The 13,596-nt window shown below is 41.6% G+C and overlaps 1 protein-coding gene across 1 annotated transcript; it reads right to left on the minus strand.

Moving 5' to 3' along the window:
• Positions 1-2,005: 2,005 nt before the first annotated feature.
• On the minus strand, positions 2,006-11,665 carry LOC102795273 (aquaporin-4-like). The gene is made up of 5 exons (XM_006791903.2): positions 11,631-11,665; positions 7,920-8,361; positions 7,655-7,819; positions 5,528-5,608; positions 2,006-2,285 (listed from the first exon to the last, which is right to left on the minus strand). Exons 1-5 carry the CDS (start codon positions 11,663-11,665, stop codon positions 2,043-2,045), a joined length of 966 nt encoding a protein of 321 aa, XP_006791966.2. The 3' UTR covers positions 2,006-2,042.
• Between the last annotated feature and the right edge of the window lie 1,931 nt (positions 11,666-13,596).

Consider the following 13,596-nt stretch of genomic DNA (forward strand, 5'->3'; position numbering starts at 1 on the left):
CTGCTGCATTAACTCTGATATTAACAGTTTATTCTTTCAGTTTCTTATAGTTGAAATGAGCCACCGTGCATCCAGTCACCTGGTGAGCTTTGCTGCTTAGTAGATCCAGCTCCTGTTCCACACTTGAGTGCTTAATAGATTATTACACTATAGGCACAGTGTGGATGCTTCAGTGTCGTGAACAGCTCCTGCAAATTCAGACATTAGACTCCAAGACAGAAAATAAGATTTTAGAGCAAATCTAGAATTTCTCAGCAACGACTGAGGTTTGGTTGGTCTGGTTTCCCACAGCGAGACCAACAGGGACCATAGTTACCATAACAGCTTCACATCAGCGGTTCTCATCATTAGCAGGTCTTGAAATGAGTTAAATACAACCTGAACAAAACAACATCATGTTACACTCTGTCATTATATATTTAAAACTACACATTGATTGTGTAGTTTCATTATCAACCAAACCTGTAAAAGTTCTGGTAGTTTGAATTCAGTTGATCGTGCTACCTCAGAGCCACGGAGGAACGAGCACTTATCTTAGAGGAGCCATCGCTCCTTCCCATCAGTCGGGGAGAGGTTTATGGCCTTTTGCAAGTAATTTGAAATCCATCATCTTATAGTGAGAAAGACAAGATCAGAGGAAAATATTCATTCTTCTCACAAAAGTCATCCTAAGTTCAGACGGCACCATTCTTGGAGAAATTTCCAAAAACAACAACAACAGTGAAATGACTCTTCTCTCTAAAAACATGGCAGCACAGTAAAAGTTTGAGCAAACTGTCAAACCTCAATGTGAGACCACATTTGGCCGTAACACAGTTTTTAGGGACTCAAACACTTCATATGAACTGTGAACCACAGCTGTGGTGGAACGAATGGTTAGAAATGCATAAATGATGTAAGAAGAGTCAAACAGAAAACCTCAAATTATTGCTGTTGAAGGTGTTTCTAAAGCCACTGAATCAGGACGTGCTGGTCTTCTTACACTTTGACGTGACACAATGTAACATTTACTGTCATTGAACTGAGGTTGTGTTCAAGTCATTTCAGGTCTGCTGAGGACTCCCACCTTGAACCTCTCCTTCCATGAAGTGCATGTTTCCATCATGTTTGTGTTGAAACAATATATCGAGTTCTTTGCACAGTTTTGATTGTAATAAGATGCTCACCATGAAACCCTTCAGGGCCTCGTCCACAGCGATATGAGGCAGCAGCAGCCTCGTTTCTGCTGTGGCTGAACTGAAGCCACTTTCAGTTACTGTGGGATTAATAAGTTTATTGTTGGAGAAACTATGAGCCACATTTCCTTCTGCTTCACCTCTGCTGGCGAAGCACTGTTTCCTTTTCAAAGGGGTCAAATGTTTTTCTGTGGTGTGCAGTTTTTGTCTTTAGCGGTGAAAAATCGATGAGGCTCCACAGGGCGCCGTCTTTCTTTGTGTTGAACTTGATGCCACTTTAAAAGAAGACTACAACCCCCTGATGTTGTGAGCACAACAGAAAGATCAGTGAATAAATTAAGAAGTCTTCAGGTTATGAAAACTTAATGTTGGACCCTAACAAGTATTGTTAGCTGCTGACATCATAAACACCGGAGTGCGCGTGCTGTGAGCGCCGACTTTTAAGCGCGTCAGTGTTTTCTGGCAGAAATGACACTCAGCCTGAAGACGAGAGAATCAGAGAGCGTTTGTTTGCAGGGAGCTCAGCACTGACTTTATATTGCATCCACATTGTTACTGAGGGGGACAAGGTTACTTCATGGTTGCTGTTTCACGTCCCCAGTTTTCCTCAGATGTGACACTTCCCTGGAAAGAAAAACTTGAAATCCATATTACATGAGCACAAACACACTTTCAGCAGTTTCTTTTTATTCACAGTATTTCTTTAGAAAGCCTCGCAGCCCTTTACTTAAAACTAGCCAACACAAGCTTTTTGGTTGCCAAAAGAAGAAGCCCCCCCCTCGTGAAGTGTTTTAAAGCGCCCGTCTACAGGAGCAGACGAGAGCAGACTGCAGCATTCGGAGCATCGCTGCTTTCTTTTCTTTCTCGTCACACAGAGGACAGCACCTCCCCAGACACCTCCCTCTCCCTCCGCTCAGCTCGTTCTACATCCATGACAGAGAAGAGAGGCTCCTGGGCCGCGGCTGAATCCTGCCGTTGTTTAGCAGCAGTGAAGGGCGTCTTCACGAACGTCTCAGAGAAGCGTCTCTTCACCTCTGGGTCGGGGCAGAACAGGTACTCATACAGAGCTGCAGCCAGGGTGCCGCCCATTGACGGACCCACCCAGTACACCTGACACACGGAAACACAGAACACACAGGTGACCCTGAGGATGCTCCAACGAAGGTCTACGCTTTCATCTCAGTAGAGCTCGGGGACTTTTAAACACAAACCAAGACAACAAAGAAGTTTTCAAATCAAAGTAATAAATTTACAAGAGAAACTTTAGTAAAGGAAGGATGTTTCCATATTTAACTCCTGAAGTGCTGAGATCAGAGATCACGTTGGAAACAAAGTCATAGGATCAACTAAATTAAATGTTTGTACCAAATTCAGAGAAAAACAGTTGCTGAGATATGAGATATATCCTTCTCTTTACGTTTCCTTCTTACTTTATCAGTCATTAAGTGCTTTCTCTTCTTTTTTAGTAAATAACAAATCAAACTTTGTGTAAACGCCACGATGTGCTGCTGCATCACCGTCTCAGCTCACAGAACAGCACAGAAACACTGGAGCAGAGATTTGTTACAGAAAAGGAAAAAGCAGAATAAATAATGAGACGTTGGTTTTCCTGCACACTCACTGAGCATCTAAGGAAAGTGTCGGGCAGCCCATCATCGCCTGAACCAGCCACTGATGTGAGTGAAGATAAGGATAGAAAGACAAAAAGGACAAAGTGGTGCTAACAGCTGAGAGCGCATCATCTGCACTGATGAGAATAAACATTTTAGTTATGTGACGGATCTCTGCTTGGCTATCAGGTGCTGGACGGGCAGTCAGTGTTTATTGTGATCAATGATCAATTCAAACTGATGAGAAGCCACAAACAAAACACTTCAAATATCCGTTTACTTACAATGTTAATGTTAGAAATGACCTAAAGAGCTAAAATATGAGGATAAGAAGACATTTAAAGGCTGTGCTTGTTAAAGTAGAATTCATGACTTCTCATTGATGTTCTTCCTGCTGCTCGGCTGACGTATCCTGCAGCGCTGTGACACAGAAATATAATGATCGATCAATAATTAATCCAGCCCAGATCCTGTTTTCCACGTAGGTGGAAACAGATCAAATAAACCACTTAAGAGAAATTCTGACTTGAACTCGTTTCCAAACTTCTGGTTTTGGAGCTGCGAGCAAACATGTGCAGACTGTCTGCAGCATCTGCATCCAGCACATCATGTCCTGTTACACTGTGAATCTTTGGCTCACTGTTCCTGCCAGCGTGGCGGTGTGGTGCAGTGGGAAGCTCGTTCTTTTGGTCAGAAGTTTGCAGAGATATTTGAAGAATAATACGGAGAAAACCGCCCAAATCAAATAACCCCTGTGAGCCGGCGCTCGGTGACGGCGGGAAGGAAAAGCTCTTTGCTAACAGGAAGCCTCCTCGGGCGGGGCCAGGCTCAGGGATGTGCAGCTGCAACCAGCTGGAGACGAGAGAAATTTACACATGAAGGCCAAAAATGTCTTTAGAACAAAGTTTGACTTTTAAACCGAGTCTAAGTGTTGCCTGGTGCAGCTGCAGGGGGGAGTGGTGCAGTGAGGGGGCGGGACCGGGAGGCAGGTGAGCCACAGGTGGTGTGATGACAGGCTCTTCTTTCTGTTTGTCTAATCAGTGACGGCAGAGAGAGCTGGACCGGACCTGTGCAGAAACATTGTAGCGCAAACTTCACAATCTCCTTCTTTGGTTTCTTCATTTTAAAAATCGCTCCTTTTAAAGTCTGAGGGGACGTGACTCATCCACACCAGAAGCTACACCCATGTTTGCTCGAAGCACTGAACTGTCTAAAGTTACAAAGTTAAAACTAAAACAGCGGCGACATCCGACTCAGCGACTGCCATGTTCAGGATGCCAGCCCCACAGCAGCAGGTACACAGGTAAAAGTGCGACGGCAGAGGAAATGAAAGAGAAAGAGTCTCCCTGTGAAACGAGACAGTGCTGTGTGAAAATGATGAGAAGCAGAAAGAATATCAAAGCCGTACAAAGGAGAGAGACTACAACAATCTCCAAGATCAAAATCTAAACAAGAAACGACTTCAAAGCTGGAAGAACACACAAAGACCCAGAATACTAACGAGGCGTCGGGGTAACAGCAGAGTTTCTCTGATTATTGTCGAAAAGAGAATTCGTCTTTGTTGTTGGAGAAAACTTTCCAAACAAAAAGCTGACATTGGCCACATTGGTGCAAAATTCACCATCACATCCAAAAACAGAATCAGCTGCAAGATGAGTTTGATATCAACACAATCTGACGTATCATCACCTCTGTTAGAGCCGATCTACAGAGAAATATTTTTGATACTGTTTCAGTTTTTATGTTACATGTTTGATTTTGTATAATATGTTGTTAGAGAATAAATGCTGCGCGTTTGTGTCGGGTAAGGAAGCATTACAGCGCATGTGTGGTAGCAGGTTAGCGTGAGCCAGGCTGGCAGTGCAAATGTGCAGAAATGTGTGTTTGTACGAGTCAGAAATAAATCTGAACAGCTCACATTGAGAAGAATTATTTTTTCAAAGCTTGGGACAGAAATTCGCCACCTCAACCTGTGATGTACGAAGCGAATCCAACAGACAAAAAAGTAATTTTTCTTATGTTCACTTATCCAAACATAATCAATCAGGTTCAGCAGTGACACAAAGGTCGTCATCACCTCGATCAGCTGAAGGTCTCTCAGTTTCGTTATGAATGTGTCGAAGTGAAAGCGCCGGCCTTCGAAGCACGTGAGCGGTCACACACGGACAGGTCTGCTGCTAACGGCCATGTTTTACAAACCAAGAACAAACTATAGTAGCAGAGGTTAAACACACAGGACAAGCTCAAAGGGAAGCAGAGCAAAGGCTGTCAGCTGTAACCTCGACGCCGTTAAACCGTCGAAGAACGATTAAAGAACAGGAAAAAACACAACACATTATAACTCATAAAGATGCAAACAGGTAAACACGATCATTCATTTGTATCTGTGTGGAGACGTCTGCAGTTTAGCTCTTGTTTCAGTTGCTATGAAGACTTCCTGTAAACAGCACTAATCAATGCAACAGTCTTGCTGCTGTGTCAGCATGCCTGCTGCTGGAAACGATGCTATAAAAACAAAGCATTGTGGACCAGACACTTAATGACCTGAAACTCCCACAAAGCTCCATAAAGCTGCAGATTCTTATTGAATTTATAACTATAACTATTTCCACACATTAACTACGTATAATTCCTGAAAATATTTGGGACTGAAATTAGTTTCAAAATGGCAAAAGCTGCACTCGCTCTGCAGCTACAGAAACCAAAGCTCTGCATTTTGAATATTGATCAAAATGTTGTTACCCAGTGGTTTTCCCAGGACCATGTGACCATCGCTGGGCCGAAGGACCGAGCAGGGTTCATACTGGCTCCAGTGAAGGGAATCTGAGGGGACAGTCACAACCAGGCCATGAACCTCACAGACGAAACAACAAGTTTGAGTTAAGGACAACTGGGCTTCGTTTAAGGAGCCTGAAGATGCTTCAGCTCTCACAAGGAGAGGTTAAAGACCTCCACCAGCTTCTAGAACTGCAGAAGCTTCCCTCCTTCCCCTCCTAACCTCATCCCTAGCTCTAAATCAAAAACAGAAAATAACAAATCCAGTTGTAAGAACATCTATTAAAATATGGCTTCAGTTCAGAAGGCGCTTCAGTTTGCAACAGGTCAGTAATTTTTCCCTGTTGCTTTTAACCCTTTTTTCCATTTCAGACAAAGATTCCAAATTTGGCACAATAATGGTTTGAAGTTTATTTTCAGGAGAAACTTTTAACACCTTTGACGCTCTGATGAGAGATTACAATATCCCAACCTCACATGTGTTTAGATTCCTGCAAATACGAAGTTTTGCAAAAACATTGTTTCCTTCATTCCCCTACCTACCTCCTAAAAATCAAGTGGATATTATTTTGGTAATAGATCCTTTTGGCAAAAGGAGAATCTCCGTCATATACAAACTGATGCAGAGCTTAAGGCTATTACTTAGTATAAACTAAAAATAATTGGGAAAAAGACGTTGGGGTGGATTGATCTGATGATGAGTGGAGATCTTGCTTGAATCGTATACATTCTTCCTCCCTTTGCATTCGCCATCATTTAATTCAGTTTAAAATTCTTCATCGTCTTCATTAAACGAGAGAGAGGCTTTCAAAGTTTTTCCCAGAAGCCGATCCCGCCTGTCCCAGGTGTGGACATAAACCAGCAAATGAGGGTCACATGATGTGTCCGAACCTGGATAATTACTGGGGAAATATATTTAAAGCATTATCTCACATCAGTGCGCAGAACTTAGTGCTTGATTTCCACATGGGCATTTTTGGAGTTATGCCATCTCAATACAAAATTAGTAAAAGGAAGTAAAAGGAAAATGCCAGAGCATTTGCTACATGCTGCCCGTAGACTTATTCTATTCCTGGAAGTCTGATAAGGCTGCTTCATACATACATGGTTAAAGGAGGTGCTTTTCTTTACCACAGGAAAAACTTAGATTCAGATTCTCTCATCACAACAAAAAGTCTCTGCGACTTGGAACCCATTTATTGACTGTATAAAAACGTATTTTCCAGATGTGTGACGTACATTTTTGTTTGTTTTGTTCTGTTTCTCTTTACATGAGCCTCGGGTGGGGGGGGGGTTCTTTCTTTTTGTTTTGTTTTTTCTTTTTTGTGTGTATAATCGCAACGTTTTCATTATGTATTGTAACCATGATTTGTGAAAAAAATTAATTTAAATAGAATAAAAAATAAATAAATAAATAAAGTCCAAAAAAAAAAAAGAACTGCAGAAGCTTCTTGGATAAGCAGTGAAACGTTTTCATGAACTTAAGAAGAAGGTCAGCTGCCTTTAATTGAAGCACCGATGACTGCTGTGAGCTGGAGGACTGACCCGTCTCTTAAACTGATGAGCTACCAGGTGTTGTCACATCTGGCACCTTCCTGTTCTCCTGACTTTGTGAAAACACTCAGAAACCATTCAGTCGTCTAACTGACTGAAACAAGCACATCAAATTCACTGTCCACACTAACAGTCACAGCACAGTGCTCACTGGAGCTCAGTTACATACATCAATAATGTAAATAAACCTACACTATAAACAGTTAATCACATAATTGAAGGTTGGCTTTTGTGGCTTCATCAGCTGCAGTAACGTGAGAGACTAAACTGGACCTTCCTCTTTATGTTGTTGGTTCCTCTTTGAATATTTTCTGCTGAAGAATTATTACATAACACTTATGAGTTAACACAGCATGCTTCAGGTTTCCCATCAAACCAAAGGGTGAAGTGTCGTATCCACTCTGTGGTGAACTGAGGTTTGTAAGTCATCTTAAACATGTGCCACTTCACATAATAAGCTGTTCATGATTACAGTGACGACTGAGTTTCTCCCACATCACGATGAATCAGTGCTAACTGCACAGGTGTCTGGGTACTTACAGCGAACAGGTGACCAACACAGACAGAAAGGCCGATAGCCAAAGCAGATGAACCTTTGAGGTCTTTACGTTTGTGGTCACAGGTGGCAAAGATGGTGAAGATCAGCTGAAAGGTGATGAAGAGCTCTACGACCAGGGCGGTGCCCACAGAGATACTTTCATTCACCTGTGTGAGCATGTAGTCAGATTACTGTATTCACAGGCAAAAGGTCGGCAGTGAGGAATAAAACTGTCACACATGTAAAGACACACACTCCTGCTCTCACCTCAGTGACTCCCATCCCACCCCTGACAGAGGCGGGGGTGATCCCGTACAGTACGGCCGCCCCGACTGTGGCGCCCACGCACTGGGCCAGGAGGTAGAAGACTGCTTTAGCCAGGCTCAGCTTCCTGGTCACGACCATGGCTACTGTGACCGCTGGATTGATATGAGCTCCGCTAATGTGGCCGAAGCACCGCACCATGGTGGCAATAGTCAGGCCGAAGCAGAGAGAGATGAGCACGAGGTCGGGGGGGTGGGGATCCTCGGTGCCCCAGTTGATGGTTGAACCGAGGCCAAGCAGGACAAAGATCAGCATGGCAGAGAACTCCGCCGCCACACAGCGCCAGAACTCCTTCGTCCAGATGCCCTTAAAGGCAGTCATGGCTTGAGTGAAGCACGATGGAGGCCGGGACTGAGAGTGTGGATTACAGGGACAGCAACACCTCCTGGAAGAGAGCGTGGAGACAGGAAGCAGTGAGACGGGGTCTTTTAATGGGGAGACAACACGTGGACAACGTGTTGGTTTCACGATGACGCAGCTCACCTGGATTTGAAAAGAGAGAGAGAGTGGAGCAGGTTCCCACCTCGTTAGTTTTGAGCTTCGATGGTTCTGTGCTTGCTCACTGTGGACGAAACCTTTCTCTGCTCTGCACCCTGAGCTTGAGTTTGCTTTGTAAACGGTGTGACAGGAAGGCACACTTTCTTATTCACTGCAGATAAACAAGTTCACACTATTCAGGCTGAGGAGGTCTGAGAATTACTGTCATTATATTGTATCAATGCAACCTACAAGGATGGAAATGCTCTATTCTATTCTATTCTATTCTATTCTATTCTATTCTATGACTTTTCTTCTCGTGTCATATTAAGACTGTTAACCTGCCTAATCAAGATTTAACTCGTCAAGCATGGCTCAAAAAGTATGTGGATGCTCTAGTTTCTTAAAGTGTTTTTAGTGTTTGTCCAAATAAACAAACAAACAAACAAATAAATAAATAAATAAATAAATAAATAAATCCCTACCCTGGCTAATGGGGTAAGGGGACCAGGTGCATATGAACAAAAACAACATTAATTACTAAACAACTTAATATGAACTAGATTTTGACTCCTCATCATGAGCTGGTGCTTCCAGGTAGCTAATAAGGAATATCCCACTTAATAGGCTTTATCAACTTCCTGTGCTCTAATGGTGCACACCAGATTAACAAACTAATGTTTTTTTGTAATTAGTTGCAGTGAGAAAATTACACAGTGGGCTTTGAGCTTACAGAGCCCTTCAGGGCGTGAACCAGTGTGGAGAATTGCCCACTCGGCACAGTCGGTAGTCTGCCCTCATTTCTATTTTTAGCTTTCAAATGCTTTTTAAAAGCTGTCTGAGCTTTTGGATTGATTGCATTTGTAATTGACCACACAAGAATGCTGCTGTAAACAAAAATGTATTTACTGCCATATTTGTGCTTAATTACATTATGATAAATGATCAGAAACTGCAAATTAATGCATACAAACTGTAACAGTGGGACAAATGACGGGTCAGTGACTCTTCTGGAGGGTCAATCCAACCCTGCAGATAATTAAAAAAGATAAAAACCACGGGGAGCGAGCCAAAGATCCACTGTCTCATTAGCTTCTCTAATTGGTTTCAACCTAGATGTTCATGAATTTATTTTAATGAACCACATACTTTGACATTAAATCAATCGTTGCTACAGACGATAAATGACTGAAATCGAGCTTTTTGGTAATAATGTTTAAGCGTAATAACACCGACGGAGCTGCAGATCTGGCACACATGGCCAGATCAGTCTTTCACCAAGACTCTCAGACTCATTTGTTTGTAGATCACAGTGGTTTCTTTGTCTGTTTGATCTATCTGGGAACAATGTGATACCATCCGAGCCAAGAATTTCACACAGTGCAATAATTGTGTGGGCCTCTTTTTGATTTTGTAGTGTGCACAAAAACAATGCTGCTGTCATACATTTGAAGGTTTATTTGGAATCCGAAAACATTTTAGATGTTGTGTACTGTTGTGTGTAGCTATAGTTAGTAAAGTTACCCCACAACATAAAATGTAAATTGACATCAGAGTTTATGTGAAATCAGAGGTCTTATTTCATTTACGAGACATGTTTTAAAAAGCTTGTTAGATGTTAGATGCAGTGTGAGGAGCAGAGCTGAAGGCAAACCTGCCCAGCTGTGTTCCAGCCCTCACAGAGGTCATGAGTTCTGGGTGCAAAGTGAACACGACTGCAGATACAAACCATAAACAGAGTTTCACTGTGAAATCCACTAAAACGTTGATGTTGACAAATCCAGTGAGCAGATCCTGGATAATAATAATAATCCATAATTTCTATAATTAGGGTTATAGGGTTATTATCTATAATCAATAATAATAATTTCTGCTAATATTGAACATATCTTCTACATAATATAATCTAAAAGTAAACATGAAACCCATAAAATTGTCAGGAAAGTGTTTAGGTCACGGGGCAAGAAACACGAGCCCCATAAAACTGGAACGCCCCCTGCTGGCCATTCAAAGTCTGTCGCGCACTTTTGCCTCACAGGAAGAAGGTCCTGAGTTGGACTCACACTAATATGAAAATGTGATCCTTTTCTTCAAAAACAAATAAATTCTTAATTTCTCAAGTTAGAAAACATTTGGTTTTAGCACCATTAAGCTTTTAATGTGACCCACATAGCCCGGTGTTTCCCTGTAGGATTATTATTTGTTTATTTGGAGATGGAACAGAGAGGCAAACACTCAGGGCGGATTAAATGATTATGATGCAGGTGTTTGCCTTTCTGTTCCATTAAAAATATCCTTTATTCCTATAAGTTTGTCACTGTTGCTCCTTCATTATTTATACAATGTAAACAAGCAACTCAACTCAACCACAACACTTAAACACACACAACACAGCACTCAGAAGCTGCAGCTTCACAAGTGTTTAATCTGCACTGCTCACTTCACTTTATTGTCATTGATATTTATATTTAAAGTGCAATACTGTAATTTTCTGCTGCTCATTCCTGTGCAATATCCCATCTGCCCTCCGTCATATTTCTTTTCAAGATTTTCTTATTTAATCACTAGTGTACATATATTTATATTTATAGATACATATATATTTAGTCATATTTTCTCTTTTAACATGTCTTTCTAATATTTTGCTCCTTACTATTTTTCAATTTTTTTTAATTGTTTTATTTTATTTTATTATATTTTATTATATTTTCTCCTACTGTATCATGCTGCTGAGTGACTGCTGCTCGTCAAACACATTTCATTGCAATGTTGACCCTGTGCTAACTTGCATATGACAAATAAAACTGAAAACTGAAACAGAAGAGAAGAGACATGAAAGCCTTCTATCGCTTCTCAACAGCAGCAGTAAAAATAATAATAATGATAATAATTCGTTTTTTTCTTAGCGGGAATAATGAATATCCAGTATAACGAATTTATATTAAAACAAAATAAGCATTAAAATAAGGATGTAAACTACAACTAACATTATAATTACCATTAATGGCATTAATGTGAATATATATTTTAAAACAACCTGAGTTGAAAGTATGAAATTGGTGTTTTTCAGCAATATAACATTTTGCTCTATAACCGGTTCTGGAAGCTAAAACCAAACGTGTCGGCCCAAACAAAACGTCTCCTACCGCGTTGTTGCAGCTCCACGCGTGTACTCACCTCAGGCGCTGCAGAGCCCCGCCGCTCTCCGTCATGACTCCACCAGCAGCACGGGTGTTTCTGGCTTTTATAGCGGGGCTCTGTGCGTGAATGCACAGCTTGTCTGTTAGTGATTAGGGTCTAGCTTGGCCTGGTCTGACCTCGATGGGCAGAAATGGCAGAAAAATGAAACGACTGTGGAGTGAGCAGGGGCGTTTCCAACGTTTTCCTGTGGGGTGCCACAGAAGGGGTACAGAGAAGGGCTGGGCTCTCACTCATGCAGATTTAATACATGTTCAAGAGTCTTAGGTAAAATTCACAATCCTACAGGAAACATGTAAATAAAATATTCGGGAAGTTATTTGGGAAATGACATAAGGAGATTTAGTGACTTTGCCCTGCACTGGTCCTATACATGGTCTCGTACCACCTGAGGTTGACACCTGCATGATTTCTGTTGTGAACTGACACTTTATGAATAAAACTGAACTGTACTGAACAATTAATGTGAGTTTTATAGTGCACAACGAGCAGAAAAGATCAGACAGAGCATGTGATTCCAGCCCAGACTTACAGTTTTATATTCTCAAAGACATTTGTCCTAAAAGGCCGACCAAAAAACACTGACATGAAGCAATGACAATGATCCACTCAGACTTAAACGTTTTATGAAGAATATTCTCGCAGCTAACAGATTGAAGGCAGAGCTCGGAGATGGTAAACAGCAATTCATAGCTCATATATTTTTCATTTAGGAAATATGGCTAAGGTCAGACATATTTTATTCATACTCCTGAGTCATCCCTTATTACTCATCATGCGCTCTCGAGCACCCAAATTTTGATCATGCGATTTCAAATCCTAAATAAAAACTCAACAAAACAGACTCCCAGCTTTTCTAAGCTGATATTTTGCACAGTTATCAGTAGATTTCTGCTAAACACAACAGCTTGCATGGCAGCAAGTCTGCTCTGCATGTTGTCAGTATTATTATCTGTGAGAGAAACCCCCTTCCGTCATTGCTACTGGATAAACACTGACACACTGCTGAAACACAAAGCTGCTACTGTTTATGCTTCTTCAAGCAAGCTGACAGAGCGGCACACAAACAAACAGCCACGTTATATAAGTATTACACAAGATCTGTCATATATACAATAGAGGCACAATGTGTAAAACCAAAAACAACACACACACAAAATCTCGCTAAAGGGCCGCAGTCCAAAACTTAAAAGAGGGTTATGTAACGTGCTTAGTGGCAGAGAGGAGACAAGAGTATCATCTGTTTCTGTTTCTGTTTGTTCGTGCAGCCGGATGCTGTTACAGTTACAAATCCTCTGTTGTAACGCCGTCTGGCCCAATCAGTGTGGGTCAAGTTACTTGGAAAAAGTAATTAGCAACTAATTACTGATTACTCCTCAAAAAAAGTTATCCCAATACTTTACGGATTACTTACTTCCAAAAGTGATTAGTTACTTAGTTACTTTTTAAAACAACACGTTCTTCCAAAGCGTAACATTTTACGCTAGGTGACAAATCGTCAACATATTACGTTTTCGCCTACCCACCACGTTCCTGAATGACGACCTCGGAAAAATGAGGAAAAATGAGAACCGTATGGACTCAATCTACACATGTTTGCTCTTTTTCTGCAAATCACTTAGAAACACGCTATTTAACATAATTAAAGTCTTGGTTAAGGTCAGGAAAAAGGTTATGGTTAGGGCTAGGGATAAGGTTAGGTTTAGGGCTGCAATACAGGGCTGGAACGTCTATTACCGCGGGAGCGTCATTGCACTGGATTTCAGCCATAATCCGCCGCGTACCATAAGAACGCCGAAGGCCTCCTTTCGCGTTCCTCAGGAACGCCGCGGGACGTGACAAAATGTCGGCATGTTACGCCTCGGGAGTGAGAACGGGCTCTTTAAAAACACGATACCCAACCATGTAATAAAGTAACAGACCTTTCAGCCCAGTTCTATTTGTC

This window comes from Neolamprologus brichardi, chromosome 15 (genome assembly GCF_056152115.1).
Source record: "Neolamprologus brichardi isolate AB-2024 chromosome 15, ASM5615211v1, whole genome shotgun sequence".
Classification (NCBI taxonomy): Eukaryota; Metazoa; Chordata; class Actinopteri; order Cichliformes; family Cichlidae; genus Neolamprologus; species Neolamprologus brichardi.